This window comes from Arvicanthis niloticus, chromosome 16 (genome assembly GCF_011762505.2).
Source record: "Arvicanthis niloticus isolate mArvNil1 chromosome 16, mArvNil1.pat.X, whole genome shotgun sequence".
NCBI lineage: Eukaryota > Metazoa > Chordata > Mammalia > Rodentia > Muridae > Arvicanthis > Arvicanthis niloticus.
This window is the reverse complement of record NC_047673.1, coordinates 47,325,402-47,351,178: the sequence shown is the minus strand read 5'-3', so window position 1 is coordinate 47,351,178 and position 25,777 is coordinate 47,325,402. Positions and strand designations below refer to the sequence as shown.

The window sequence follows — 25,777 nt, the reverse complement described above, 5'->3', positions numbered from 1 at the left end:
AAGGAAAGAGTCATTTGGTGGACAAAGCTGAGATAGAATAAGAATAGAATAGAATGAGGGACAGAGGCAGACTAAGAAATGGAAGAAAATGTGCCGAGTTGCTGGTGTATATGTTTATTATGAGGGGAAAATAGAAACTAAGAAAATGTAAGCTGAATCCCAAAGTGAAGGATCTGGAGGGCCAGTCTACAGACATTCATTATTCTACAAGTAAAACATCTGGGTGACCAGTCTCTTTATTCAGATAGTTGGCTTTAGTCCCAGCATTTGACTTGAAATTTAACATAGAAATAATTAAGAAAACAAAATCAATGGGTAAAGGTCAAAGAATAGCTGAATTTAATTTTGGAATATTTTCTCCCAAAGGAAGCATTTTTATCATTATTCCTTGAGAGCTTAGACAAAAAGACACACAGGGTAGGAAACTAAATTATATTTTTTTTAATGTACAAAAAAAAAAGACCACTTATAAAATAAAATCGGTCTATTCTTAATATAGTTTTTATAATGGTATTAATGTTAACATTTTAAATGCTTTCTTAAATGATACAATATCTTACCTTCTTGCCACCTCCACACAATCAAGATACAGTGTCACTTAATTGGCTATTTCCTGATCAGCATTTTGAAATAGAAACTGTATGTTGATGCACTCACAAAACATTTTTTTATTATTGTATATATATACTTAAATCTATAGCCTGGAAAGTCATGAGTTCAATCATAAATTTGAAAGCAATGAATTTTAAGGCAGTCTAGAGTTCAGCCATAAATTTTGGAGTCATGAGTCTGGCACTGGTCTTAGTCTTACCAAAGTGTGTCTACCTAACCTCAATGCAATGACATCAGTTAAGCCTTCAGAGCTTAATCCCTAAGCAGGCACAGTTCCAGCTGTAAACATAGGGAGGTTTTCCCATTTTAAGCTATCAACTCCGCATAGCCAAGTTTAGTCCTGACTTTAAAAATTTACATAAACTTAGGTCTTAATCCCTGTAAGCATAATATTAAAATAAAAATGATTCAAGCAGAAGTGTTATTTTTAAGAAGAGGTTTTCCCTTTCCTGAGTGGGTTAAGAGTTGAGGAAAATCTGTCACCATAACTTTGAAATAGTTGATCTTGGATGTGCTTTCTTGGTCTAGTTTTAATGTCACTTAAACCCAATTTCTCATGTCCTCTGTACAATGAACTAATGTCCAGCCATTGTGGAAATAAGTCAAGTAAAGGAGAAATCATAAATTACATGGGAACTCACTACTTTGGTCAGTTGATTCAGAAACAAATGCCTGGGGCTTCAAAGAGAGCAAGTGCCTTGTTCCAATTGCTTGTAGGCACTGGCTGATTTGACTTTCACGGGGAATGGTAACTGATTTGACAGAGAAGAGCAATTTTCTGATTCATCTACAGAAGGTTTGGGATATGAGCAAGATAAGAGCTATAAGCAGAAAGAAAAGCTTTCCAGCCTTAATTTTAATCATGGTTCTCATGTTATGCTCATAATTGTTACATTTCTCTCCTGAGAATGTAACATAGTGTATCCTCAACATTTTCACAGTAAATATTTTTAGTTCAGTTCCCTTGTAATTATTCATTCCAAAAAGTACTTTTAGGAAGTTACAAATCCCTAAGTAACATGAACATAAAATTTGTTACGTGACAGCCGGAAAACAGTTAAAATACCCCATTGTTAATCACAGGGTTAGAAAAAAAGATAAAAAGAAACAAAAAGAAAGGATATCAAGAAAAGAAACAATAACAAAATTAACTGATGTTCCATTGATCTTTATCTGATATTGATGTTTCCATGTATAGATTGCTTTCATTATAATTATATTTGATATAATCAAATGAGATAGAAGGGATAAATATTATAGTTACCTATAAGATAAAAAAGTAATATATTCATGGCCACACAGGTAATAAATATCAATGGCAAAAAGAAAAGAGATAGCCATAATTTTATTTGTCATTTTATTTGAAATATTTTATGTTAATGTCTTATGATCTAGTGAGTATGGTAAGTGAAAGTGAAGTATAATTTTCAAAGAAATAATCAGTCAATTACAGAATCTCTTTTACTGGTAACTAGTTTGATGAAATTGTTATTGTCTCGAAAGTTTTGTGGGTGGGCTGGTATCCTTATTCCTCCACAGGAGGTCCTGCTTGTCTATTGGAGATGGCCTCTTCAGCTCATCTGCATTGACACCTAGGAGCCTCCTCCATCCCAGGTCTCAGGGACTGCCTAGAGATTCCTTCCCCCTCCACTGCAGCTGCAGATTTCCATTTCTTTTCCTGGCCCTCTGAGCCACTCTCCCTTCTTCCACCCAGGTCCCTCCCTCCCTCTACCTTTTACTGTCCAAGAAAATGCAGGGACAATGATGGAGCAGAGACTAAAGGAATGGCCAACCAATAACTGGCCCAACTTGAGATCCAACCCATGAGCAAGCCCCAATCTTGACAGTATTAAAGATACTCCATCATGCTTACCAACAGGAGCCAAGCATAATTGTCCTCTGAGAGGCTCTACCCAGCAGCTGACTAAGACAGATGCAGATACTCACAGTCAAAGATTGGATGAAAGGAGGGGACCCTTATAGAAGAGTCAGGGAAGAATTAAAGGTATGAAGAGGACAGGAACCCCACAGAAAGACCAACCAACAGTGGTAACTAACCTGGACCCCTGGGAGCCACCAACCAAAGAGCATACATGGTCTGAACCGAAGCCTCCCAACACATGTACCCGAAGATTGCCTTGTCCTGCCTCAGTGGAAGAGGATGTGCCTACTTCTGCAGAGACCTGATGCCCAGGCAGACCCCACTCTCAGAGAGAAAGAGAGACCCAGAGGTGGGGGAGTTACCTAGGAGGAGCCCCACTCTCTTGGAGGCATAGGGAGAGGGAACGGGAAGGAACTCTATGACAGGGGGTCCTGGAGGAGGTGGGATATAGGATGTAAATAAATAAATAAATTTTAAAATAAATGATAAACAATTAACCCAAGTCACGCTATAAACTGGGCTTTGTGGCCACTAATCCATATAGTAGAAACATATAAAACAAAGGAATCAGAAATTTAATGTCATTCCTGACTGGTTATCTAGGCCAGCCTCAGTAAAGACTACAATTGAAAAAAATGTTTGTAAGCCTTTTACTTTATGATTTAGTTTTCAAGTCAATGTATGAACATGAAGACATATGACTATATATTGGAAAGCAAGAGATTCTTATCTTTTATTTTCCCTACTGTAGTTTATAAGGTAAGCACCTTGGCTTTAACATTTTCACAAAAGAGACTTGTGGTCTAAGGTCAACTGTTTCAAGAATGTAGTAGGAAGGTAGTGGGATAGGAGGACGCAATGGAGTTGGGGCTGCCTGGGCAAGAAGGGGTTAAAAGATCAACCAACAGATTTTGTTTAAAAAATGAGATAATGAAACTTATTTCTATATAACCTAAGAAATAATAATAATAATAGTAATTATTATTAATTATATATTATATAACTATTATTAATAATTATAATAATAAAAAGTGCTTATGATAGAATTTTATATGAGTATTGGTAATATTACCTAAAATGTATTAGAGAATATGAGGATTTTACTTTTTCTAAAAAATAGATGTTTTCAGTAAATGTTTTAGGAACTGCAGAAAGAAATTGTTATTGTCATAACATTTTTACTTCTTTGTCATTTACCAGGTTGTTGAGTAACTACTCACTTTTCCTGAAAAACTTTTTTCTGTGTTTGAGATGAAAACTATGAAGCAAACTTAGCAGTTCTTACAGAGGAATTTTATAACAGGCCTTCCCTCAGTATCAAGTGTTTTATTTGAAATAATGAGTTATTAGGCATTATAGACTGTAAAATAACAGAAACTTTAAAAATAAGTGCATAATGATTAAATTTTTATCCTCAGCTGCAATTCTATCTCTCCTTCTTACATTATTACAACTTTTCATGGGTATTATAACGGCTTGTTAATTGGGGTCTTAGCCTAAGGGGTAGTTTGAAAATAGATCCTTCTACTCTTGCATTGATGTGTAGGAAGTAGAAAGCAAATGTCAAATATAAATGTAAAACAGGACAGAATAAACTGTTACCATAGATCGTGCCAGTGGCTCAGTTCAAACAGGCTTGTCTGGGAATTTTGTGCTGTCCAGATGGGTCAACTTGATACATGTACTTATATACACCCTACAAGAGTCAAGTAAAGTGCTTTATAACTGGAACATCTCACAAGCTGACAGCTTATGAAATATCAAGGTATAGAAACATAAGCCCCGTTTGGTGAAAATTAGAATCACATACAGAAATCAACTTTAATTACTTGCACATTAATTGGACCCAAATTAGCTGTATATTCACAAGTAGAAGCATTTGGACGACAGACACTGAGACCTGCTAAGATGTGGAGGTAAAGGAACAAAAGATAATTTTATTTTTTGACTGCTTTAGGAAGGAAACAGAAAATACAGCCCATAACCAGTATGGCAGGCTAATTAAATAAATTATGTAATTTCAGATAGTGGAGAGTGAATGATCATGTTAATCAAAGAATTACCATGTTAGTTGGGGGAAATAGTTTGAAAACAAAGCAGAGATAAACAAAACAAAATGATCTGAAGACAATGTGCTTTCTAATTAATGCATTTACCAGAGCCTTGGGAATAGAGACCAAAAGTAAAATCGGGAAAAAATGAAATAATGAAGGATTAACATGTATAAAATTCCGTGTTTAAACAGGGAGAGGAAGACCCTTACTTTCTGGTGACAACTCTCCTACATTAAGAAGAATGCTGAAGGGTCAGTTGTAGCTATGTTGTGAACAATTAGGGGCTCCACATAAAAAGTGACTTCTCTGTCTTCAGTTCTCTTCCTTCAGCGAGGACAAAGACCTATGGCAGAATGTGCAATATGGTTTGGTTTTATTGTGTTATTGATGTGTTTTCTTATTTTTGGTCATTGTACATTAACTTTATACCCTGACTCAGGGAGCTGGATAAAATCCATTTCGTTAAGTCTTTTTATGTTAGGCATCCTGAATAAACTACCTTCAACAGACTATTCCTAGACCTGTGCCCAGATTTAAAGCCACGTAACACCTGGATTTTGTGAGCTTAACCTGCTGTGACAAATAAAAATAAATAAGAAACCTTCCCGTAGCTGACAGCCCAGGTGGAAGTTTTACTATAATTTTCATCAGTCATACAGGCAGGCTTCAAGTGAAATAAACTGTATTTACACACAAGTTTGTTCAGAAAGAAGGCTCTATTCATGCTTTGTACAACTGCTGAAGCTTGGAAGAGAGCTACAGATATAAACAAACCAGGAATATGGATCCTACTGTCCATTTGTAACTTCAAATGCCTGTTTGCATGCATCTTTTCTATCCAGACAAGTTAGGCCGGGGGGACCAACTGACCTTTGTCCTTCTTCAGAGGTAAAATTTGGACTGGTTGTAAAAACAATAGGCAGGGGAGGGGAACAAAGCATTGCACACTCCTCTCAGAACTTTGTCTCACATGGAGTTGGTCCGGTTTACACAGATTCTGAACTGATGGAGCCAGGGAAAGTGACAGCTTAAATAAAAATGAAGAAAGTGTATATGACAATAAGAAAATCAAAGTCTTTTCACTTTTTAAACTCTTCATAATCTGTGAACACTAAACAAAGTAATCAAAAGGCGTAGGATTAGAACCTTGAATGTAAAATTTTCAGTTCTCTTAAATTTTCATACATGCATGTGTAATGTATCATAGTCATAGTCACCCAAAAGTAATTATTAAGTAGCTATTTTGTAAGTACAGAAAGTGGAAGTTCAAAATAAGTTCAAAACAAAACTTTTGAAAGAAAACATTCATTATGATACCAAAACTTGTTATATAAAAGCTATCTTATTCAATAAAGTATGGTGTAGAATAAAATAAACAGCTCCAAGCAACAGAAAATAATAATAGTGAATATAGTGATGATGGCTCTTAACAGCAATTAAAAAAAAACATTAAATACCATGTTTAGATTTGGTGGAGCAAGAAAACAAAGTTACATTTTTATTTAGGTCAATTTTTATTTTGGTAAATTAGCACTAAGTTGTAAACAATTAGGAGACTAGCATAAAGGACGCCAGTATGGTTCTCAGCGCCCACCCACACCAGGTCGTTGACAACTGCCATCAGCTTTGTGGGATCTAGCACCTTCTTCTGGCCTCTGTGGGAACTGTACTCATGTTACAACAACCTCCAAATATACACAATTAAAAATAAATAAAATCTTTAAAAAATTATTTTAAAAGCCTCTCATAATATTTTCAGTGAGTTTATGATTCTGTGTTGTGCTACAGTCATATTTATTCTTAGCCACATCTGGCCTGTGGACAATAGAGTCAATACTCCTGAGCCATTGGGTGGTTTAACAATATTAACATTTAAGAGAGTAAGAAGAAACAATTATGGACCAAGTAGAAACTACAAATGACTATTATCTGTTCTGAAAGTGCAGAAGAACTTGGGCATTTATTCAAAGGAAGAGTAGAAAGACAAATGCAGCATGTTTTTCCAACAAAAAGTAGAAACATTTTAACCAAAGCCAAAAAGGCCATTAAAAGAAAACTAGAAGCTAAAAAGGCATTAAGACACACACGATAGATCAGTGGGCATTGTTTCAAGTTATAAGGAACCCTTACAGATAAATAAAAAGGCAAGTACATCACTATTACATCTAAGCCAGAATAGACCACTTAAAAAGAAAATATAATCATTCAACAAATCAAAGTTTAGTTCTATTTGTAAGATATATAAAATACTGAGTAACTTTTTCTTAAAAATGCGCACATAAAGTGTGCGTGGGTGGGTGGGGGAGCTGTGAAGAGAAATAAGGAAGGAGTCAGATGGGAGTGAGCGAGGGTGGGCCTGAGAAGACATATATGCATAAGTGAACTTTTTGATAACCATTTAAATAAATAAACAATCACAAAAGAAAAATTCTTTCTGTCTTCCTTTTTGGATAACATAAAAAAAAAAAATAAATGACAATACCTATGTTGTCTGTGTAAAACAAAAGCTTCCTATGCTTCAGGAAGGAATGTAACTTAGAACATATTTAAAACCCTTAGAAATGTCTATACATAACAGCATATTAATTTTTACTTGGGAATTAATCTGTGAAATCAATTTAGTGGTAGATACCAAAAGTTATGCATATGAGTCATCATCAAATTTATTAATAATAAAAATAAAGAAAATAACTTAAAACTCAATATTAAAATAATCTGGACAAATAGCAAGGTAAACATTTAAATTTAATATTCTGCAACCATTAAAAGTCATTCTTTTAAGGAATATTTAATGGCGTACAAAACAGTCTTATGGAAATCAGGAAATAAAATATTATTGACAGCTTGGTTCAAGGTTTGAAATCATACACAGAAATAAACAGTAACAGAAAGATACTATACTGGCCTATATTACAATATTAACATAATCTTAGATTCAATTTTGGATTTTAGCTAACCTAAATTTTTCTTTCTTACATGTTTCTGCAACATTTCTACAATAAGTTATTGCTGTTTTATATCATTTTAAATCAATAATCCTATAAAATCTGAAATGTTGCCTATAATCTCCCCAGCAATGTGAGAAGGATCACTTTCCTATCTTCTTAGGTCTTCACTTGTAAAAATTCCCCTATGTTAGCTATACTTTTTAAAGGAGACATATAATATGTTTAGTGATTTTGAAATAAGAAATATTATGCACATAAGACATATTAGTTGTCTTACAGAAACAGGAGACACATTACTATTAATTTGTTATCTTCCTGAAAATCAGGAACAGATCCTCACAAATGATTTGTAATTTTAGTCAATTGAATTATATATTTTTTACTTAATTGGATTATCACAGTAGGTATATCTACTTATATTCCTATATTATGGATACTGTTGTAAAAAACTATCATATCAACCATTAAAATAATTAAGAAGTTGCCAAGAAATGCAAAGAAGTTTTGTTTTTCTTCTCTTCTTAAAAACCATAAGTAAACTTTGAACATCCATACAATGGCAAAGTCTGAATAGATTTCTACCCACTTCCACACTAATAGAAAATTATTGTAAATCTGGGTCATGGTCAATCTCATTTTTAGTTAAGAATCAACATTTACCTGCCTATCCATGGTGGTTATGGTAGTTTTTATTATTTGGTGAACCCTCATTGATATCAGCCAATGCCTAGTTAGTATGTAAAATAAAATTATTAAGTTGACAATAAGAAAATGATGTATATAACTTATTGTGTGACATAAATAAGATGAGGGGAAACTGAAAGATATCTGTGCTTCAAAAACTCAACAGCTGTATTTAATTGGAAAAAAAAACTATGTTATTAGAAAAAAAGTAGTGTTATGGAACACTACCAAAGCACGCTCTTCTTTGACCTAGGACTCATTCATATGCTTAAAACTATAAAATACATCCCTTTGATGGATGGATGGCCCAATGTGGTTTTGGTTATATTTAAGGGAAAATATTAGCATCAGTCTATTTAAGCATCTATCAAGCATCTTCTTACACTTTAATACAGAGTTTCAAAATATTGGATTTGTGAATGTTTATGACATTTTCATATTCAGATAATCGTTATGGAAGCTAAATTCAGGAAGTTTGGAAGAATCACCGTGGTCAGATCTCACCGAGTTAGAGGTATAAAATGTTAAAAATAAAGAAATGGAACTTCACCTCTCTGTTGTATTTCTCATCCTTTTCTGTCTCTAATAAAAATGGGTTATTTTCATGCTGGAAAGAATAAGCACTTCTAATTCCATCACCCATTGTAATAGCCTGTTACTCAGCCAGAAACTTACAATGGCAATAATTTGTAATGGCAGTAACTTATGGTGGTAGTTACAACTTTAATCCTACCTTGGTGCTCTGGTACAAGTTGGTCAACTTTGTTTCTAGAAAGATTAAGCAAGGCATGCTTTATGATTACAACATCAACTTCTAAGAACATTTCTCTGATGAAGAGATGTCAAGGGACGGGAATAAATGTCACACTCTGTGTAGCTCCATTAAAACCTTCTCCCCCTTAAATCATTATCTTTCTTCAGTTTCTTTTGGAAAGTTGGGAGAAAAACTCTCCAGGAAGTGACCAAACCCATCAGAGAAATTGTTTTCAACAAGAGTGGCAGAGATTTTTCTCAGTCTGCCCATTCTGAACCTTTACTCTCAGTTGCTTTTTCTCCATTTTAGGCAAGGTAGAAAACAGTCTCAGAGTTCAGTCATAAGGTGCTGTACTCATCGTGAGGAGGGAACTTTCATCCCACACACATCTTTGCATGGTCACCTTAGTTCTGTAAGGTGACAGAACCTGTAAGCCTCTCCATCATTTAGGAGTGAACTCACATGGAAAAAGTTGGTGGTACTTAGGGGCAAGCTCATGGCCACGGAGTTGTAAGGCACAAATCAGCACCCTTGGTAGTAAAGCAACAAGTTACAAATCACTTATTGTGAAGAGTGTGGAGCAGAAAGCAAGTAGTGTTGGAAATAGTCTGAACCTTGTACTTAAATTCCATCTATTAAATCTTAGCTCACACTCATATGCTCTGGGATCAACAACGTCAAGCACGCATTCCTTTACCCAGCTCTTCTGTATTTTTATCCTAAATAGATAAATGGTGAAAACTGAAAATATAGATTAAATGGGAAAATTATATAAAGATTAATGATTAACTGTAGATGAATAAGTGAAAATAGGGTTTTAAAATATTTATTTAAAATAAGTAGGGAGGTCCCTATTCCTAGAACATTTAAGATTTTTCAGATACTACTAGATTTTTATTGTGAAGCTTGTTTTCAGACAAGTTTCGTTATGTAGCTAAGGTTGGCTTCTAACTCTTTTTTTTTTGTTGTTGTTGTTAAAACAACTCAGCAAGATAAAATTCCGGTTTATTGTTGGACATTGTTTCACATATACATCAAGCAGACCAAAAAAATAAACAGCAACTTCATAGACAAAAAAAAAAGGAAAAAAAATCTTTTATCTTTGGCCTTTTTAACCGTCTCATACAAACCAACTACTTATAGTATAGCTAGGTACATACACAAAAAATGTTACTGGAATGCTTGGAATAAGATTGGTTTTTGTTGTTGTTGTTTTTGCTTTTTTATATATAAGTTTTTTTTTTATCTCCTTTGAGATTATAATGAACATGGTTACACCACAAGTCTGAAGTAGGACAGAAAATGCTCTGAAGGCTGGTTTGGTCACCTGTTATCATTAAAAATGGCTGACCCCTAACAATACGTACAAAAATATAAAATGTAAATAAAAAATACAAACAAATTTTCATTTTAAAGTATTTTTAAGAAAAAAAGCTGGGCCTGGGAAGTTCTGGTTCTTTTTCCCTCCCATGTTGCCAATTTACGTGGTTTTGGTGGGGTGGTGGAGAGCACAGGTCATCTGTGGGTGGCACTGCCCGCTGTGGGCAGGGCCTGCTTCTCTACTCGAAGGTGACCACGTTTAAGTTCTGAGACAGGAAGGTTAGCTTTTCCTTTTGCTGTCTACTCATCCTCCTTAGTCTTCTGTTTCTTAGTGTCAACATCATCATCCTCTTCATCCTCAGCTACCTGCTTGCCCATAGGAGCCTCAGCTTCCTCATGTTCATCTCCATCCTCTTCCTCACCACCTTCTTCCTCCTCCTCCTCTCCACCTTCTTCCTCTTCTTCATCTACGTCATTGTCAGCCTCCTGCTCCCCATTTTCCTCATTTTGAGTGTTCCCATTGGCAGGTACATCTCTTCTATTCTCTGCCTCTTCAACAACTTCTTCCTCCTCCTCCTCCTCCTCCTCCTCCTCCTCCTCCTCCTCCTCCTCCTCCTCCTCCTCCTCCTCCTCCTCCTCCTCCTCCTTTTCCTCCTCCTCCTCCTCCTCCTCTTCCTCCTCCTCCTCCTTTTTCTCCTCCTCTTCCTCCTCCTCCTCCTCTTCCTCCTCCTCCTCCTTGGTGGTGATCTTGGAGCTGGTGTCCACTTTCGCATCTGACATGGTAGGGCACGCCAGTGGTCCGATGCAGCGAAAAAAGTGCTGGAGTCCGTGTTGCAGGAGGCGGTTTGTGGCTGTGAAGGTGGCTGCAGTGAGCGCGGAGCAGGACCAAGGAACGATGCAAAGATGGCTTTTTGGAGCAGCCAGTGGAGGCGGCTTCTAACTCTTGATCCTCATGCCTTACTTCCCAAGTCCTGAGATTACAGGTGCATGTCGCCATACTGTATGGTTAGATTGTTTAAGAGCTATACAGCAATTTAAACATGTACCTAGTAGTTCATTCCATGGTTGTCTTTATTTGTAGGCTTAAATTTGATTATTGATAACTTATTTTAATGTCCCCTTTGCCTCTAGATCCTATGCTTCTTGAAGTCAGGAGGACCCAGACTGGTTTCACCCTCCATTGCTTTGCTGGTGCCTAATCAATATCTCTCAAGAAATATTTGTTGATTGAGTATATGAATGAAAAGTAACTTCCTGTCTGAGAATAGGAATAAGTTTAATGAGCACACTGCCAATCCCTCTAGGTTTTAGCATTTAGTGACCAATCCTCTGAAGGGAGAAACCATGGGAAGTAGCATCCATTATGCATAAAATTTGGTCATTGTTCAGTTTATTGAAACTTTACTCTCCCTGGAACAAGACTTGTCCTAACTTGAGGTAATTTTGCCTTTACAAATAGTTTTGTTAAAGAGGTGAGACATGAATAAGAAAACTCATATATATATATATATATATATATATATATATATATATATATATATATATATATAAACAACCTCACAGAGTGCCTCACCGATATGTATGCACTCTGTTACTGTTCTGCTCCACCTCAGACCATGCAATCAACCCATGAGAAGAATCAGTCATATTGCTTGAAAACGCTAGTCAGATCTCCGTTTTCTACCAAAAACGTTAGGCAGCCAGTGAGGGGGGAACCTGAGAAAGGGGCCGTTCAGCTTTCTATTTTTACTATCTGCCACTTCTTTTGAACAGTATGGGTGGTGGTGGAAGCTTCTGGCACCGTTCCCAGAAGCATGGCCCCTGCCAGGCAGAATTTGCACCTTCCCAAGTGCTGATTGACTGTGAGAGAAAGATATTTCTTGGAAGCTGCATTCTGGGGAAGACATTACTCCTCCATCCAGGCTGTGGAGAGGACTCAGAGAAGACTTTTTTGGTGGTAGTGGGGAATAGATAACTTGATTGTTTTCTCATAACAGCTGTTCAATGTACCATTTATTTTGAAGAATTAAGTTTCCCAGCGCAGATCATTAAAAATAAATATAAAAGTCACCATGCTCCTCCTTCTATTGCCTTTTTTTAAATCAATTATTAAGAGGAGAGAGAGAGAGAGAGAGAAAGAGAGAGAGAGAAGTATTTGTTGTTTCAGCTATCAGCAGCCAATGCACAAAGTGTTCTTCATGAGGATTTGCCTTTTAACCATCAAGCCTTTCTGTGAGAGCATCAAACATGTGTCCACCAGATGCTGAGGAACAGCGCGAGACCAGGGACTTGACTCAAGTGAACAGTGATCTGGACAGCGGGTGTGAACCTGAACTGGGCCAACACCTCATCAGACCCAATGGCTAATTGATTTCAAAATTAGACTTGGTATTTCTGAACAATAATCTTAAAAGGCAGCAATAAAATACATCAGGACCCTTTGAGTTGGCCGGGCTTTCATCCGACTGGCTTATTACAAAGAGCTGGCACACCTGAACTTTGGCACAGTCATATAAATCCAAAGGGAGCAAATGGAAACCACATTTGGCACTGGAAGTTTTGTCAGGAGGAGTTTGTATTCTTGGGGAAACATGATTTTTTTTGTTATTGTTGTTGTTTGGAAAATAATCTTTGTGTAAGTGGTAGGAAGCAATCCATTGAATGCATTTTACCATGACACCTGAGATTTGTGCAATAAAATACGTGTCGGAAGGGTTTGGGGTATCACATGACTTTTGAAACACCAGGAGCAACCAGGGCACAGCAAGGGTTATGGTAGCACCATTAGTGATAACTTACTCGCATGTGTAGAACTACCCCTTTGAACTCTGAAGAGCTGTTTTGTGGCATCGGGTCTATGAGGGTTTAAATCTAACTGCCCTGTGATGACAATAAATTATAGCAGCTATTTCAGAAATGTGAAGAATCTTGTCTTGGCTCTAGAGTGAACCAACTAAGATTACAGCTCCTTGTAGGAAAGATAGTACAAATTCATAAGAGGGTAAAATGTAAGATTCACACGAAGGCAAATGTATATTTCAATGTCTTTCTCTCCCAGCACTTTTTTTTTTTTTTTTTTTTTTTTTGGTTCTTTAGGTACATTAAAAGAAACTGTCCAAAGAAAAGAAAGGAAGAAGTGAAAGGAGCAAGCACTAGAGAATACAGACCGAGATAAACAAATCAGAAAATTGACTGACTGTATAATCCCGCTAAAAGGGAGATGACTTCTTGTTTTAATTTTCTGACTATTAAAGTAGAAAAGCTTTTAAAATTATTTTATGCTTCTTAGCCAAATAATCTACTCAATTTTTAATGTTAAATTTTTGGTAAAGTTACTCTCCCTAACTGGATGTTTACTGTAGGCTTTTCGTCACTGTGAGATTCTGTGTGAAGAGGACAAAATAATTCATGAGGGGAGGAAGAAAAGCATAAAAGAAAGACAACTGCACCACTGGCATTAGTCTATTTAGATGTCACGCAGCAAAGAATTATTGTGAGAGCAAAGATGGAAGGCAATGACCCTGGAGGATTTATCTCCAGTTGAAAACATTTTCTCCTTCATCATGCCTCCTGTCCCAAGGGAGCCTTTCTCTAATTAAAAAAGAAAAGGGAAGAAAAGAAAAGAAAAGAAAAGAAAAGAAAAGAAAAGAAAAGAAAAGAAAAGAAAAGAAAAGTTGGTGACCTAAGAAACACAGTGATTATGACTTTCTGAGTAAGAAGTGAGTCCCATTGCAAAAGGGGCTCTGCAGTCTGAAGTGGGGTGAAGGGTTGATTGCAACTCAAGAATTGGACGTTAGAGATTTGAAGAAAGGATGCTAGACAGGAATATTGCACACCTTTCGTTATCTCAAATTCACTGGATGGTGGACATGTCTTCCATACTGGACAGTAATTTCCTCAGTTTTTAAATGGACTTTGCAGTCTCTAGGGTCTCTTTCTTTCTAAAACATAAATTAGTTTATTCAGAGACATTTCAAAAGCTTGCTGTATGTGTCATGTCATTTTGGAAGAAAGCAGAGATGTATTATTTAACTGAATAGAATATTGATAAGTTATTTCTTTGCTGGTAAAATGGGATATATATATACATGTGTATATATATATATATATATATATATATATATATATATACACACACATATATACACACATATACATATATGTTGGGAGCTGACTTCTAGCAGAAAGCAGCTATCATCTTTGCAGCCATCTCAGGCCATATACCCCTGACTAGAGACTTGTGTTCAACAGCCTACAACAGCTGAGCACACTCTGATAAACATCTTGTTTTTCCCACATATCTTGTTCTGTTGTTTAGTGCCTCCAGATGCAAGGTGCATGTGGTAAAGTGTCTTCAGCTGTGTTGCCCCTGCTTGTGCTTATAAATACCCAGGATTTTCTTGCAATAAACGAGACTAGAGACAAGAGACTTGAACACACACCCTGTCTTGTCTCCATTCTCCGCATCTCTTTCCCCTCCATCCCCACTCTCTCTTATTAGACCCTGACCCGAAGACTGGAGCAGCAGCTCGGGTGGGACATAGTGGCTCCCAAGTGTGGGGCAGAGTGGGTCAGCAACACATATACATACACATACATATACAGAGAGAGAGAGAAAGAGAGAGAGAAGGAGAGGGGGAGGGAGAGATAGGTTTATTGGAAAACTGCTCTTAGGCAAGTTTACTGTTCACAAGAACTGAGGCAGGAAAGCCATCATGGGGAGGGAGACAGAGAGGAAGGGGAAGAGAAAGAGAGAAAAAGACAGAGGGGGAAGAGGGAAAGGGAGATGAAGAAAGAAAAAACAGGGAGGGACTCAAAAGTCTGCATTATAAAGGGAAAGAACCTCTGGAGGAAGGGCAGTCTGACCTCTGGGCTGGCAACTTCAGGGTTGAGGGTGGGGTACTCCAGCTATGCACTGTAACAGGTAGGACCTGAGAGATGTTAGGAGAACTTAGGCATTAGGTATGTTCTGATATGTAAAATATGTACCTCAGGCCCTTGTCCAGGGTCTGAAACCCAGCAAACATACATAAATCGCTTTAATTTTTTTAATTATAAATAATTGCAAGTTTTTATTAATGTTAAAATGTTTGTTACAAAGTTTCTGGTACAATCATATCTACCATTTACAAAGTTTTTAAATTTTTTTTAAATTTTTCATGAGATATATTCTTTATTTACATTTCAAATGTTATTCCTTTTCTTGGTTTCCCCTTCAAAAATGCCCTATCCCATCCTCCCTGCCCCTGCTTCTAGAAAGGTGTTCTCCCATTCACCCACCCACCCACTCCCACCTCCCCATCCTCAAATTCCCCTACACTGGGGCAGCGAGCCTTCATGGGACCAAGGGCCTCTCCTCCCATTGATGCCTGACAGACCATCCTCAGCTCCATATGTAGCTGGAGCCATGGGTCCCTTCATGTGTACTCCTTGGTTGGTGGTTTAGTCCCTGGGAGCTCTGGGGGGTCTGGTTGGTTTATATTGTTGTTCCTCCTATGGGGTTGTAAACCCCTTTTTATAAAGCCACAGTATTCTTTCCTTACATGAACACAAAGGAATGTCAGTTTTTTTCCAATGGGAAATGTAGCTGAGGTGTTTTCTAGTGAATATATTTTAAATAATGCTTCTTTATTTCTTGAAAGTTTTATAGTTTTACATAATGCATATTGATCACCTCCAGAGATTCACCTCTAGAAAACATTTTTTATTGGATAGTTTATTTACATTTCAAATATCATCCACTTTCTTGTTTCTCCACCCCCTGAAATCCCCTATCCCATCTCCCCTCCCATGCTTCTAAGAGGGTGCCCCCCACTCACTCACCCACTCCTGCCTCCCTGCCCTCGAATTCTCCTACACTAGGGCATCTAGCCTTCATAGGACCAAGGGCTTCTTTTCCCATTGATGACCTACAAGGCCATCTTCTGCTACATATGCAGCTGGAGCCATGAGTCCCTCCATGTGTACTCTTTGGTTGGTGGTTTAGTCCCTGAGAGCTCTGGGAGAGTCTGGTTGGTTGATATTGCTGTTCTTCCTATGGAGTTGCAAACCCCTTCAGCTCCTTCAGTCCTTTCTCTAACTTTTCCCTTGGGGACCCCATGCTCAGTCCAATGGTTGGCTGCGAGCATCTGCCTCTGTATTTGTCAGGCTCTGATAGAGCCTCCCAGGAGACAGCTGTATCAGGCTCCTGTCAGCAAGCACTTCTTAATATCCACAATAGTGTCTGGGTTTGGTGACTGTATATGGGATGGATCCCCAGGTGGGGCAGTCTTTGGATGGCCTTTCCTTCAGTCTCTGCTCCACACTTTGTCTCTGTATTTGCTCCCATGAGTATTTTGTTCCCCAAGGGACCTAAGCATCCACATTTTGGTCTTCCTTCTTCTTGATCTTCATGTGGTCTGTGAATTGCATGTTTTTTTAATATGACATAGGAACTGAAAGTGATTAAAATATACTTGAACTTGAAATAGTTTTAGAAATAAAAACATGAAGAAAAATTCTTGTTTACTAGTATAAGTTAATAGCAAAATTCTCCAAAATAAATTGGTTTCTATGAATACATTTTAAAAATCACATTCTTATTTATCTAGTACATCAGAACATTCAGAGTAGTATTTCTTTTTATGAAGATAAATGCATACTAGAGAAATCCAAATTCTCTAACTAATCACTAATGTAGAGATCACTGTATGCTTGAGAGTTTTAAATATTATGGTAACTGACTATGTCATATCCTGCTTATGTACCATGTCTGCACAAAATAAGCATTGGGAAATGCACTGAGTTTCAAAATTCTTATTGTTCTCAAAGAAACAGATTTGAAAGTAACATTCAAATACCAAAATATTTTGGGCATATGAATACTAGTGGTTTTCATTTTCATATACATTCAGGAATTTACATTAGTATCTACATAACTGTGTTAACTGTGTCTTTAAATGCTTTTAGCTGGAATTTGCTATATTTTAAAGGGTCTCTGTCTTCATTTTGTTGAATATGACTTGTGTATCACTTAAATACTTTTTCTAATTTTCCAGAAATGGCAATAGCCATGATAACAAGATTAACAGATGCTGATACACTAAGCAGCCTAAATACAGCAACTCAGCTATTTTCACAAGACACTTACAAGGAGGGTACAAATATATCTGCCTAACCATCTAATCAACTTTCAATGGACTAAATACTTTTATTGGTTTCACATTAACTTTTGAGGGGCCTTTGCTTACTAATTTCTTTTTAAAAAACAATAAGTTAATATTATTTCACTCAGAAGATGTTCACGTGTAGCTGTGACTGAATATTATGAAGAAGATTGATGCTGTGGAGAGTCACTTCACAGTGGTCCAGAGAGGCCTGGAAATGGGTAGCATTTGAGCTGACATTTAGGTGACAAAAAGCATCCAACTGTGGGAAGATTTTGGACAGAGGCATTAAGCAGAGCAAAGAAACTATGAGACCAGGATGGGTTTGCAGAGATAAAGAGAGAAGGTTGGTGAGGTTAAAGCCTTGAGCAGAAGACGAAGAGAGAAGAGGAGTGTGAAAAAGTATAAGGTTTGTGTGGCCTTAAAGTTGGAATGGAATATGTTTATAAAATATTAGTGCAAACCTATGTTTTAGATTGTCATCTTTATCATATGTTTTAATGATTTAAAGCAAGATTTGTGAACTTTACTGACTCTCAGGATACTTGGAGGTATGTAAAGACAAAAATAATGATCTTCCTTGGAAAAAAGCACAGATCTACATCCAGTGCACAGTATTTTATAGTTTAATTAGGGTCATGTTTTTCTTGGAGTCTATTCCTGGGGCTGTGCTTTTTAAGTTAAAATACACAGAAAATATAAATAAAATTAATTGTGTTCATTAAATCATAGTTATAATCCCCATGAAAGTACAATGGTTTTTCCTCCTAAAATTATATAGCTAGGTTACATACACTGCACTCTACGTAAAACTAAACTTCTAGTTTCAAAGTGCTTGAGTTTTTTTGCTGTTGTTGTTTTTCACATATAGAAAATTTTACTTTCTGAAAATTTGCTATGCAAAAACAAAATATCTGTAGTCATAAAAATCATTGTTAGAAATCACATACCAGCAACGCTTGGCCTAAACTAATATGAAGCAGGTATTTATGCCCAATTGCACCATTCATGTTTATATGTTTTATACCTGTCATGTCTTGGAATTTCTTTGGTAAATTTTCAGAATTAACCTTGATATAATCTAATATGGAATGTGTAGCTATATGCACACCTACAGGCTCATGCATGTAACTCCTACATCCAAAAACAAAACTAAAAATATCTTAAAACACATGCAGCATTGAGATTCAGTGGTAAAGAACCCATAGATGCAAATTTTTTTCTTTCTAAGCATTTCCTTGAATAATGCATACCTTCTTTGTGTGTGAAGGACATTAAAATGAAGTCAGCCTATGGCTGCACCCACTTCCTACAGATGTTGCTCTGACAGAGCTTGGGAATAAGAACCTGACTGAACACTATGAAGGTTCTCCCTTGACATATAAAGCAAACTCTGGAAGAGCATTTACTTGTTTTTTTTCCAGTGAGATATTTATAGGGTTCCTCAGATGATCTACCAACTTAGCTGCTATACAGAACAAGCCCCCTACAGAGAGCCATGGCCCCTCAAAGGACTTTTCCCAGATGTTTCTGAGCATAATCCCAAGATTGTCTTTGTCTTCTACATGCTTGCTTAGTTTACTTTGTGTTGTCTAGCATTGAGTTTTTAAGGCAATTTTACTATCATGAAATTGCTAATACTTACCACAGTGTCCTAAAGTAGCCATCATTTTCCTTGTGCCATAAAGTCACAGAGATGGTTTGAGTAAGTTGCTCAAGTGATCAGAATGTGAGTACTGAACTTCACTTAAATCTTAAGGAGTATTATGAGTGCTTTCTACTTTCAGGTCTCTGGGGGTATGATACTATTATCTGGTCAATGTTCTCAAAGATGAAACTAATTAATCCTAGTGTGGTGATTCATCTCAGAATATGAGTTCTCTAAGGGGAGACTACTGAGGAAAGAAATATAAATAAAAAAGTTTCCCGATTCTCCAAAGTTTTAATGAATTGAATGTAATGAATATATTTATTTTTATTCTTTGTAAAATTATTTCACCATTATTTAGATGTATTTAACACAACAATTTAGGACCCAATACAATTATACTTTAAGAGATAAAATATTAAATTAAAACTATTAGAATTGAAGGGTGTTTTTTAATTACTTCACTTATTGTCTCTGAAGTATGTGTGAATTTATGTTTTTCCAGGAAGGAAAAAAAACAAAATTAAGATTTTTTTAATGCAAACCCAAAATCATGGCATATGATTGAATAAGGAAGAGATTTAGCCTTCGTCTGTGCCAGTGCCCTGAGCAGACCTAGGGTGCAAGCTCTGCACCCAATTCCAGAACACCCAGAGGCAGCTTGACTCCCAGGAGCTGTTACACACCCAGGATCATAGGTGAGGAGACCATGACACATACCCCCACAAGCTACTGGACCAAAAAGGTAGTGATTGGGACCCGCAGGGACCCAGGAATTTCCTCACATCCAGTGGCTCCTTCCAGTCTGTGCATGTCCCCCAAGCAGTCCAAGGGTGCTAGCTCTGCACTCAATTCCAGAACACCCAGAGGAGGCTGGACTGCCAGCAGCTCTAACACACCCCAGGTACATAGGATAATAGGATCACAGGACCCCAGGAGCTTGGTCACACCACAATTTCAGGCTCCCAAAAGCAGCCTGAATCCTGGGAGCTTTTATACCCAGGTTCTCAGGATCACAGGATCACAGAGATAGCTGGACTCTGAGGGGGTTCTGACACAACCAAGATAACAGGACAGACAGGTTCCAGTCAGAGACTGGAGTGAAGGTAGCACTAGAGATAACCAGATGGCTAAAGGCTAGCAAAAGAACATAAGCAATAAAATTCAAGGTTACTTGGAATCATCAGAACCCAGTTCTCCCACCATAGCAAGTCCTGAATACCACATGACACAGGAAAAGCAAGAGACAGATTTCAAATCACTTCTCATGTTGATGATGGAGGAATTTAAGAAGGATATAAATCCCTCACAAAAAATACAGGAGAACACAGGTAAACAGGTAGAAGCCCTTAAAGAGGAAACACAAAAATCCCTGAAAGAATCACAAGAAAACACAACCAAACATGTGAAAGAAGTAAACAAAACCATCCAGAACATAAAAATGTAAGTAGAAACACTAAAGAAATAACAAAGAGAGACTACACTGGAGATAGAAAACCTAGGAAAGAGATCAGGAGTCATAGATACAAGCATCATCGACAGAATATAAGAGATAGAAGAGAGAAGCTCAGGTACAGAAGATACCATAGAAAATGTTGACACAACTGTCAATGAAAATACAAAACCCAAAAAGCTACTAACCCAAAACATCCAGGAAATCCAGGATACAATGAGAAGACCAAACCTAAGGATAATAGGTATAGAAGAGAGTGAAGATTCCCAACTTAAAGGGCCAATAAATATGTTCAACAAAAGTATAGAAGAAAACTTCTCTAACATAAAGAAAGAGATGTCTATAAACATAAAAAAAGCCTACAGAACTCCAAATAGACTAGATCAGAAAAGAAATTCCTCCTGTGACATAATAGTCAAAACACCATATGCACAAAACAAAGAAAGAGTAATAAAAGCAGTAATGAAAAAAGGCCAAGTAACATATAAAGGCAGACCTATAAGAATTACACCAAACTTCTCATCAGAGACTATAAAAGCCTGAAGATCCTGGACAAATGTCATATAGACTCTAAGAGAACACAAATACCAGCCCAGGCTACTAGACCCAGCAAAACTCTCAATTACCATAGATGGAGAAACCAAGATATTCGACGACAAAACCAAATTTACACAATATCTCTCCCACAAATCCAGCCACACAAAGATAATAGATAGAAAAAACAACACAAAGAAGAAAACTACAACCTAGAAAAAGCAAGAAAGTAATCTTCTTCCAACAAACCAAACAGAAGATAGACACACAAACATAAATCCAAATAACAAAAATAACAGGAAACAACAATCACTTATCCTTAATATCTCTTAACATCAATGGACTAAATTCCCCAATTTAAAAAAAAAAAAAAACAGATTAATGGACTGGATACATAAACAGGAGACAACATTTTACAGCAAACAGAAAACACAGCTCAGTGACAAAGATATACACTACCTCAGAATAAAAGGATAGAAAACAATTTTCAAGCAAATGGTTCCAAGAAACAAGCTCGAGTATCCATTCTAATATTCAAATAAAATCAACTTTCAACCAAAAGGTGTCAAGAAAGATAAGGAAGGACACTTCATACTTGTCAAAAGAAAAATCAACCAAGATGAACTCTCAATTTTGAATATCTATGCTCCAAATGCAAGGGCACCCACATTCATAAAAGAAACTTTACTAAAGCTTAAAGCATACATTGCACCTCACACAATAATAGTGGGAGACTTCAATGCCCCACTCTCAGCAATGGACAGATAATGGAAACAGAAACTAAACAGAGATACAATGAAACTAAAAGAAGTTATCAACCAAATGGATTTAATATATCAATAGAACATTTTATCTAAAAACAAAACAAAACAAAATACCTTTTTCTCAGCACCTCATGGTACCGTCTCCAAAATAGACCATATAACTGGTCAAAAAACAGGCCTCAACAGATACAAGAAAATTGAAATAATCCCATGCATCCTATCAGATCACTAAGGCTGATCTTCAATAACAACAAAAACAATGGAAAATCCATATTCACGTGGAAACTGAACAACACTCTACTCAATGATAATGTGGTCAGGAAGAAATAAAGAAAGGAATTAAAGACTTTTTAGAATTTAATGAAAATAAAGACACACTATACCAAAACTTATAAGACACAGTGAAAGAGGAAAACTCATAAAAGCTCTAGGTGCTTACAAAAACAAACTAGAGAGATCATTCATTAGCAGGTTGACAACACACCTGAAAGCTCTAGAATAAAAAGAAGCAAACACACCAAAGAAGAGTAGATGTCAGGAAATAATCAAACTCAGGGCTGAAATCAACCAAGTAGAAACAAAAAGAACTATACAAAAAAAAATTAATAAAGCCACGAGCTGGTTCTTGAGAAAATCAACAAGATAGATAAACCCTTAGCCGGACTAATCAGGGGGCAGAGAGACAGTATCCAAATTAATAAAATCAGAACTGAAAAGGGTGACATAACAGAAACCAAGGAAATTTAAAAAATCATCAGATCCTACTACAAAAGCCTATACTCAACAAAACTGGAAAATCTGGATGAAATGGACAATTTCTTAAACATATACCAGGTACCAAAGTTAAATCAGGATCAGATAATCCATCTAAATAATCCTATAACTCATAAAGAAATAGCAGCAGTCATTAAAAGTCTCACCACCAAAAAAAAAAAAAAAAAAAAAAAAAAAAGCCCAGGACCAGATGGTTTTAGTGCAGAATTCTATCAGACCTTCCAAAAAGACCTAACACCAATTCTCTATAAACTATTCCACAAAATAGAAACAGAAGGAACGCAACCCAATTTGTTCTATGAAGCCAGAATTAAGCTCATACCAAAACTACACAAAGACCCAACAAAAAAGAGAATTCAGATCAACTTCCCTTATGAATATTGATGCAAAAATACTCAATAATATTCTTGTAAACTGAATCCAATAACACATCAAAACAATCATCCATCATGATAAGTAAGCTTTATCCTAGAAATGCAGGGATGGTTCAATATACAGAAATCCATCAACATAATCCACTATATAAACAAACTTAAAGAAAAAAAACATGATCATCTCAATAGATGCTGAGAAGGCATTTGACAAGATTCAACACCCATTCTTGGTAAAAGTTTTGGAAAGAATAGGAATTCAAGGCCCATACCTGAACATAGTAAAAAGGAATATACATCAAACCAGTAGCCAACATCAAACTTAATAGAGAGAAACTTGAAGTAATCACACTAAAATCAAGGACTAGACAAGGCTGCCCACTCTCTCTTTATGTATTCATTGTAGTACTCAAAGTCTTAGCCAGAGAAATTAGACAACAAAAGGAGTTCAAAGAGATACAAATAGGAAAGGAAGAAGTCAAAATATCACTATTTGAAGATGATATAATAGTATACTTAAATGACCCCAAAACTTGCACCAGAGAACTGTTTTTTTGAGATTTGTGAATAAATATTTATACGTGAATTAATGAGTGAATTTACATGTTAATGAATGAAAGAACAAATGAAAGTAAGGTTATATTCTCCATGCTTACTTCTTTTGCAAACATACTCAGATATGTTCCGAGTGAAGAGTTATATGAAATTATAATAGAAAGCAGAACCTCATCGATATTCAAAGTATCAATAAACATTTACATTTACCATGCTTTAGGCATCATTATACTTTCTATTAACCTATTTAATACTCATAAAAATCTTATGAGATATAGTAATGATCCACATTTAAAACACAAGGAAATTGAAATTCATTAATGACATTTATCTAGGAAGTACTAGAACTTGAATATGAGCCTAACCAGTCACAAACTCCAAAATCAGTGCTCTTATCTACATGGGCATATCATAATATTATAAAGAATTGTATAAACAGACTCTATTATTTGGGAGATATGACCATCACCATGAGTCTGTATTACTGGACTTAATACATTTTATGTGTTCTAGAAAAGTATCATGTTAAACTCTGTATACAAAAAGACATGTATTTGAATCATGTTAAAGGACATGTATTTGAATAATGTTAACACTGTTCTTTGGCTAAGTTATCTTAGATTGGGCTCTGTCATCAAAAAAAAAAAAAACTGGGTTTGAATACAAGTTCTGACATTTATTAATAATATCTTGAAAACACTTTCTAAACTCTGAACCCATGGCGTGTCTAATAAAGAGAGTATTTATGTCAAAGAACACTCTAAGCACCAAATTCAGTAGATTCTGTGAAATTATTACAGTGCCTGACATAGACTCTTCAACAAGTATAAGTAAATGTACTTATGAGAATGGTCTCCTGATGGCCCCTCCTTCAGTTTCTGTCCCATGTTTTGTTTCTATATTTGCTCCCTTGAGTATTTTTGTTACACGTTCTATGTAGAACTGAGGCATCCCCTCTTGGTCTTCCTTCTTCATGAGCTTCATGTGGTTTGCTGGTTGAGTCTTCGCTATTCCAAGCTTTTGGGCTAATATCCGCTTAACAGTGAATAAATACCATGTGTGTTCTTTTGTGGTTGGGTTAACTCATTCAGGATGATAATTTCTAGATCCATTCATTTACCTAAAAATTTCTCGAATTCATTATTTTAAATAGCTGAGTAATACTCCATTGTGTAGATGTACCACATTTTTTGTATCCATTCCTCTGTTGAGGGACATCTTGGTTCTTTCCAGCTTTTGACTATTATCTTTTCTGGTGTAATGTGGTGTTCAGGCCTTGCTATGGTGAGGGAATTGGGTTCTAGTGATGCCAAGTAACTTTGGTTTCTGCTGTTTACATTCTTACGCTTGCCTTTCGCCATTTGGTTAGCGGTAGTGCTACTCACACTCACTGGTTCTGACTGGAGTCTGCCTTTCCAGTTATCTTGGTTGTGTCAGAACTCCTTGGGGTCCAGATGACTCTATGATCCTGAGCTCCAGCTGCTCTGGGTGCAGTGGCTCCTCTAGGATATTTTAGGATATGGTGTCTCCACAGTAGTAGACCAGCTAGGTGTTTGCTGCTCTGAATGTAATTGCTCCTCTAGGATGCTTCAGGATATGGGGTCCCCTGGTCTGCAGCTCTGTGGGCTGTGTCCTCTCTAGGATGCCTGCAGCTCTGTGGTCCTTGACCTCTCTTGGGTACCTCTGCAGCTCTGCGGTCCATGACCTGTGACCTCCCTAGGGTGCCTCAGGACTCAGTTTCCAGAGGGGAGCAGGTCGGCTGGGAGACTGCTCCAGCCACCGGTATCCGGGAGAGGGGTGGAAGGGGAGTGGCTCTCCGCAGGGGCAGGGTCTGGATGCCAAGTGTGCTCTGGGGTCTCCCTACTGCCAGTTGTGCTTCTAAGGCCTAGGCCAGTGTGCGGGTTCTCCTACCTGCTGCTCTGCAGTCCATGCCCTCCCTAGGGTGCCTCCAGACTCAATTTCCAGAGGGGAGCAGGTAGGCTGGGAGACTCACCACCAGAGATCTTCTACACCTGATAAGCAACTTTAGCAGAGTGGCTGGATATAAAATTAACTCAAATAAATCAGTAGCCTTCCTCTACTTAAAGGAAAACATGCTGAGAAAGAAATTGGGAGATCTCTGCTCCTCCCTGTTCCAGAGATTGCTGCATCTTCTTCTGCAGTGCCAGCCTTGACCTGTAGACAAATTGTTGAAGGTCTGTGTGAAAGGATTTGGCTGTATTGGGTGCCTGGTTACCAGAGCTGCCTTCTCCTCAGCATCTAGCAAAGTGACAATTGTT

At 36.9% G+C, this 25,777-nt stretch overlaps 1 protein-coding gene and 1 long non-coding RNA gene across 2 annotated transcripts in view; both read right to left on the bottom strand.

Moving 5' to 3' along the window:
• The window catches only part of LOC143434616 (uncharacterized), a 175,162-nt gene that overhangs the window by 36,507 nt on the left and 112,878 nt on the right, over positions 1 to 25,777 (bottom strand). The gene's annotated exons all lie outside the window — the stretch shown is intronic.
• LOC117721981 (prothymosin alpha-like) lies at positions 10,555 to 11,034 on the bottom strand. Its single transcript, XM_034520879.1, has 2 exons — positions 10,992 to 11,034; positions 10,555 to 10,838 (listed from the first exon to the last, which is right to left on the bottom strand). Exons 1-2 carry the CDS (start codon positions 11,032 to 11,034, stop codon positions 10,555 to 10,557), a joined length of 327 nt encoding a protein of 108 aa, XP_034376770.1.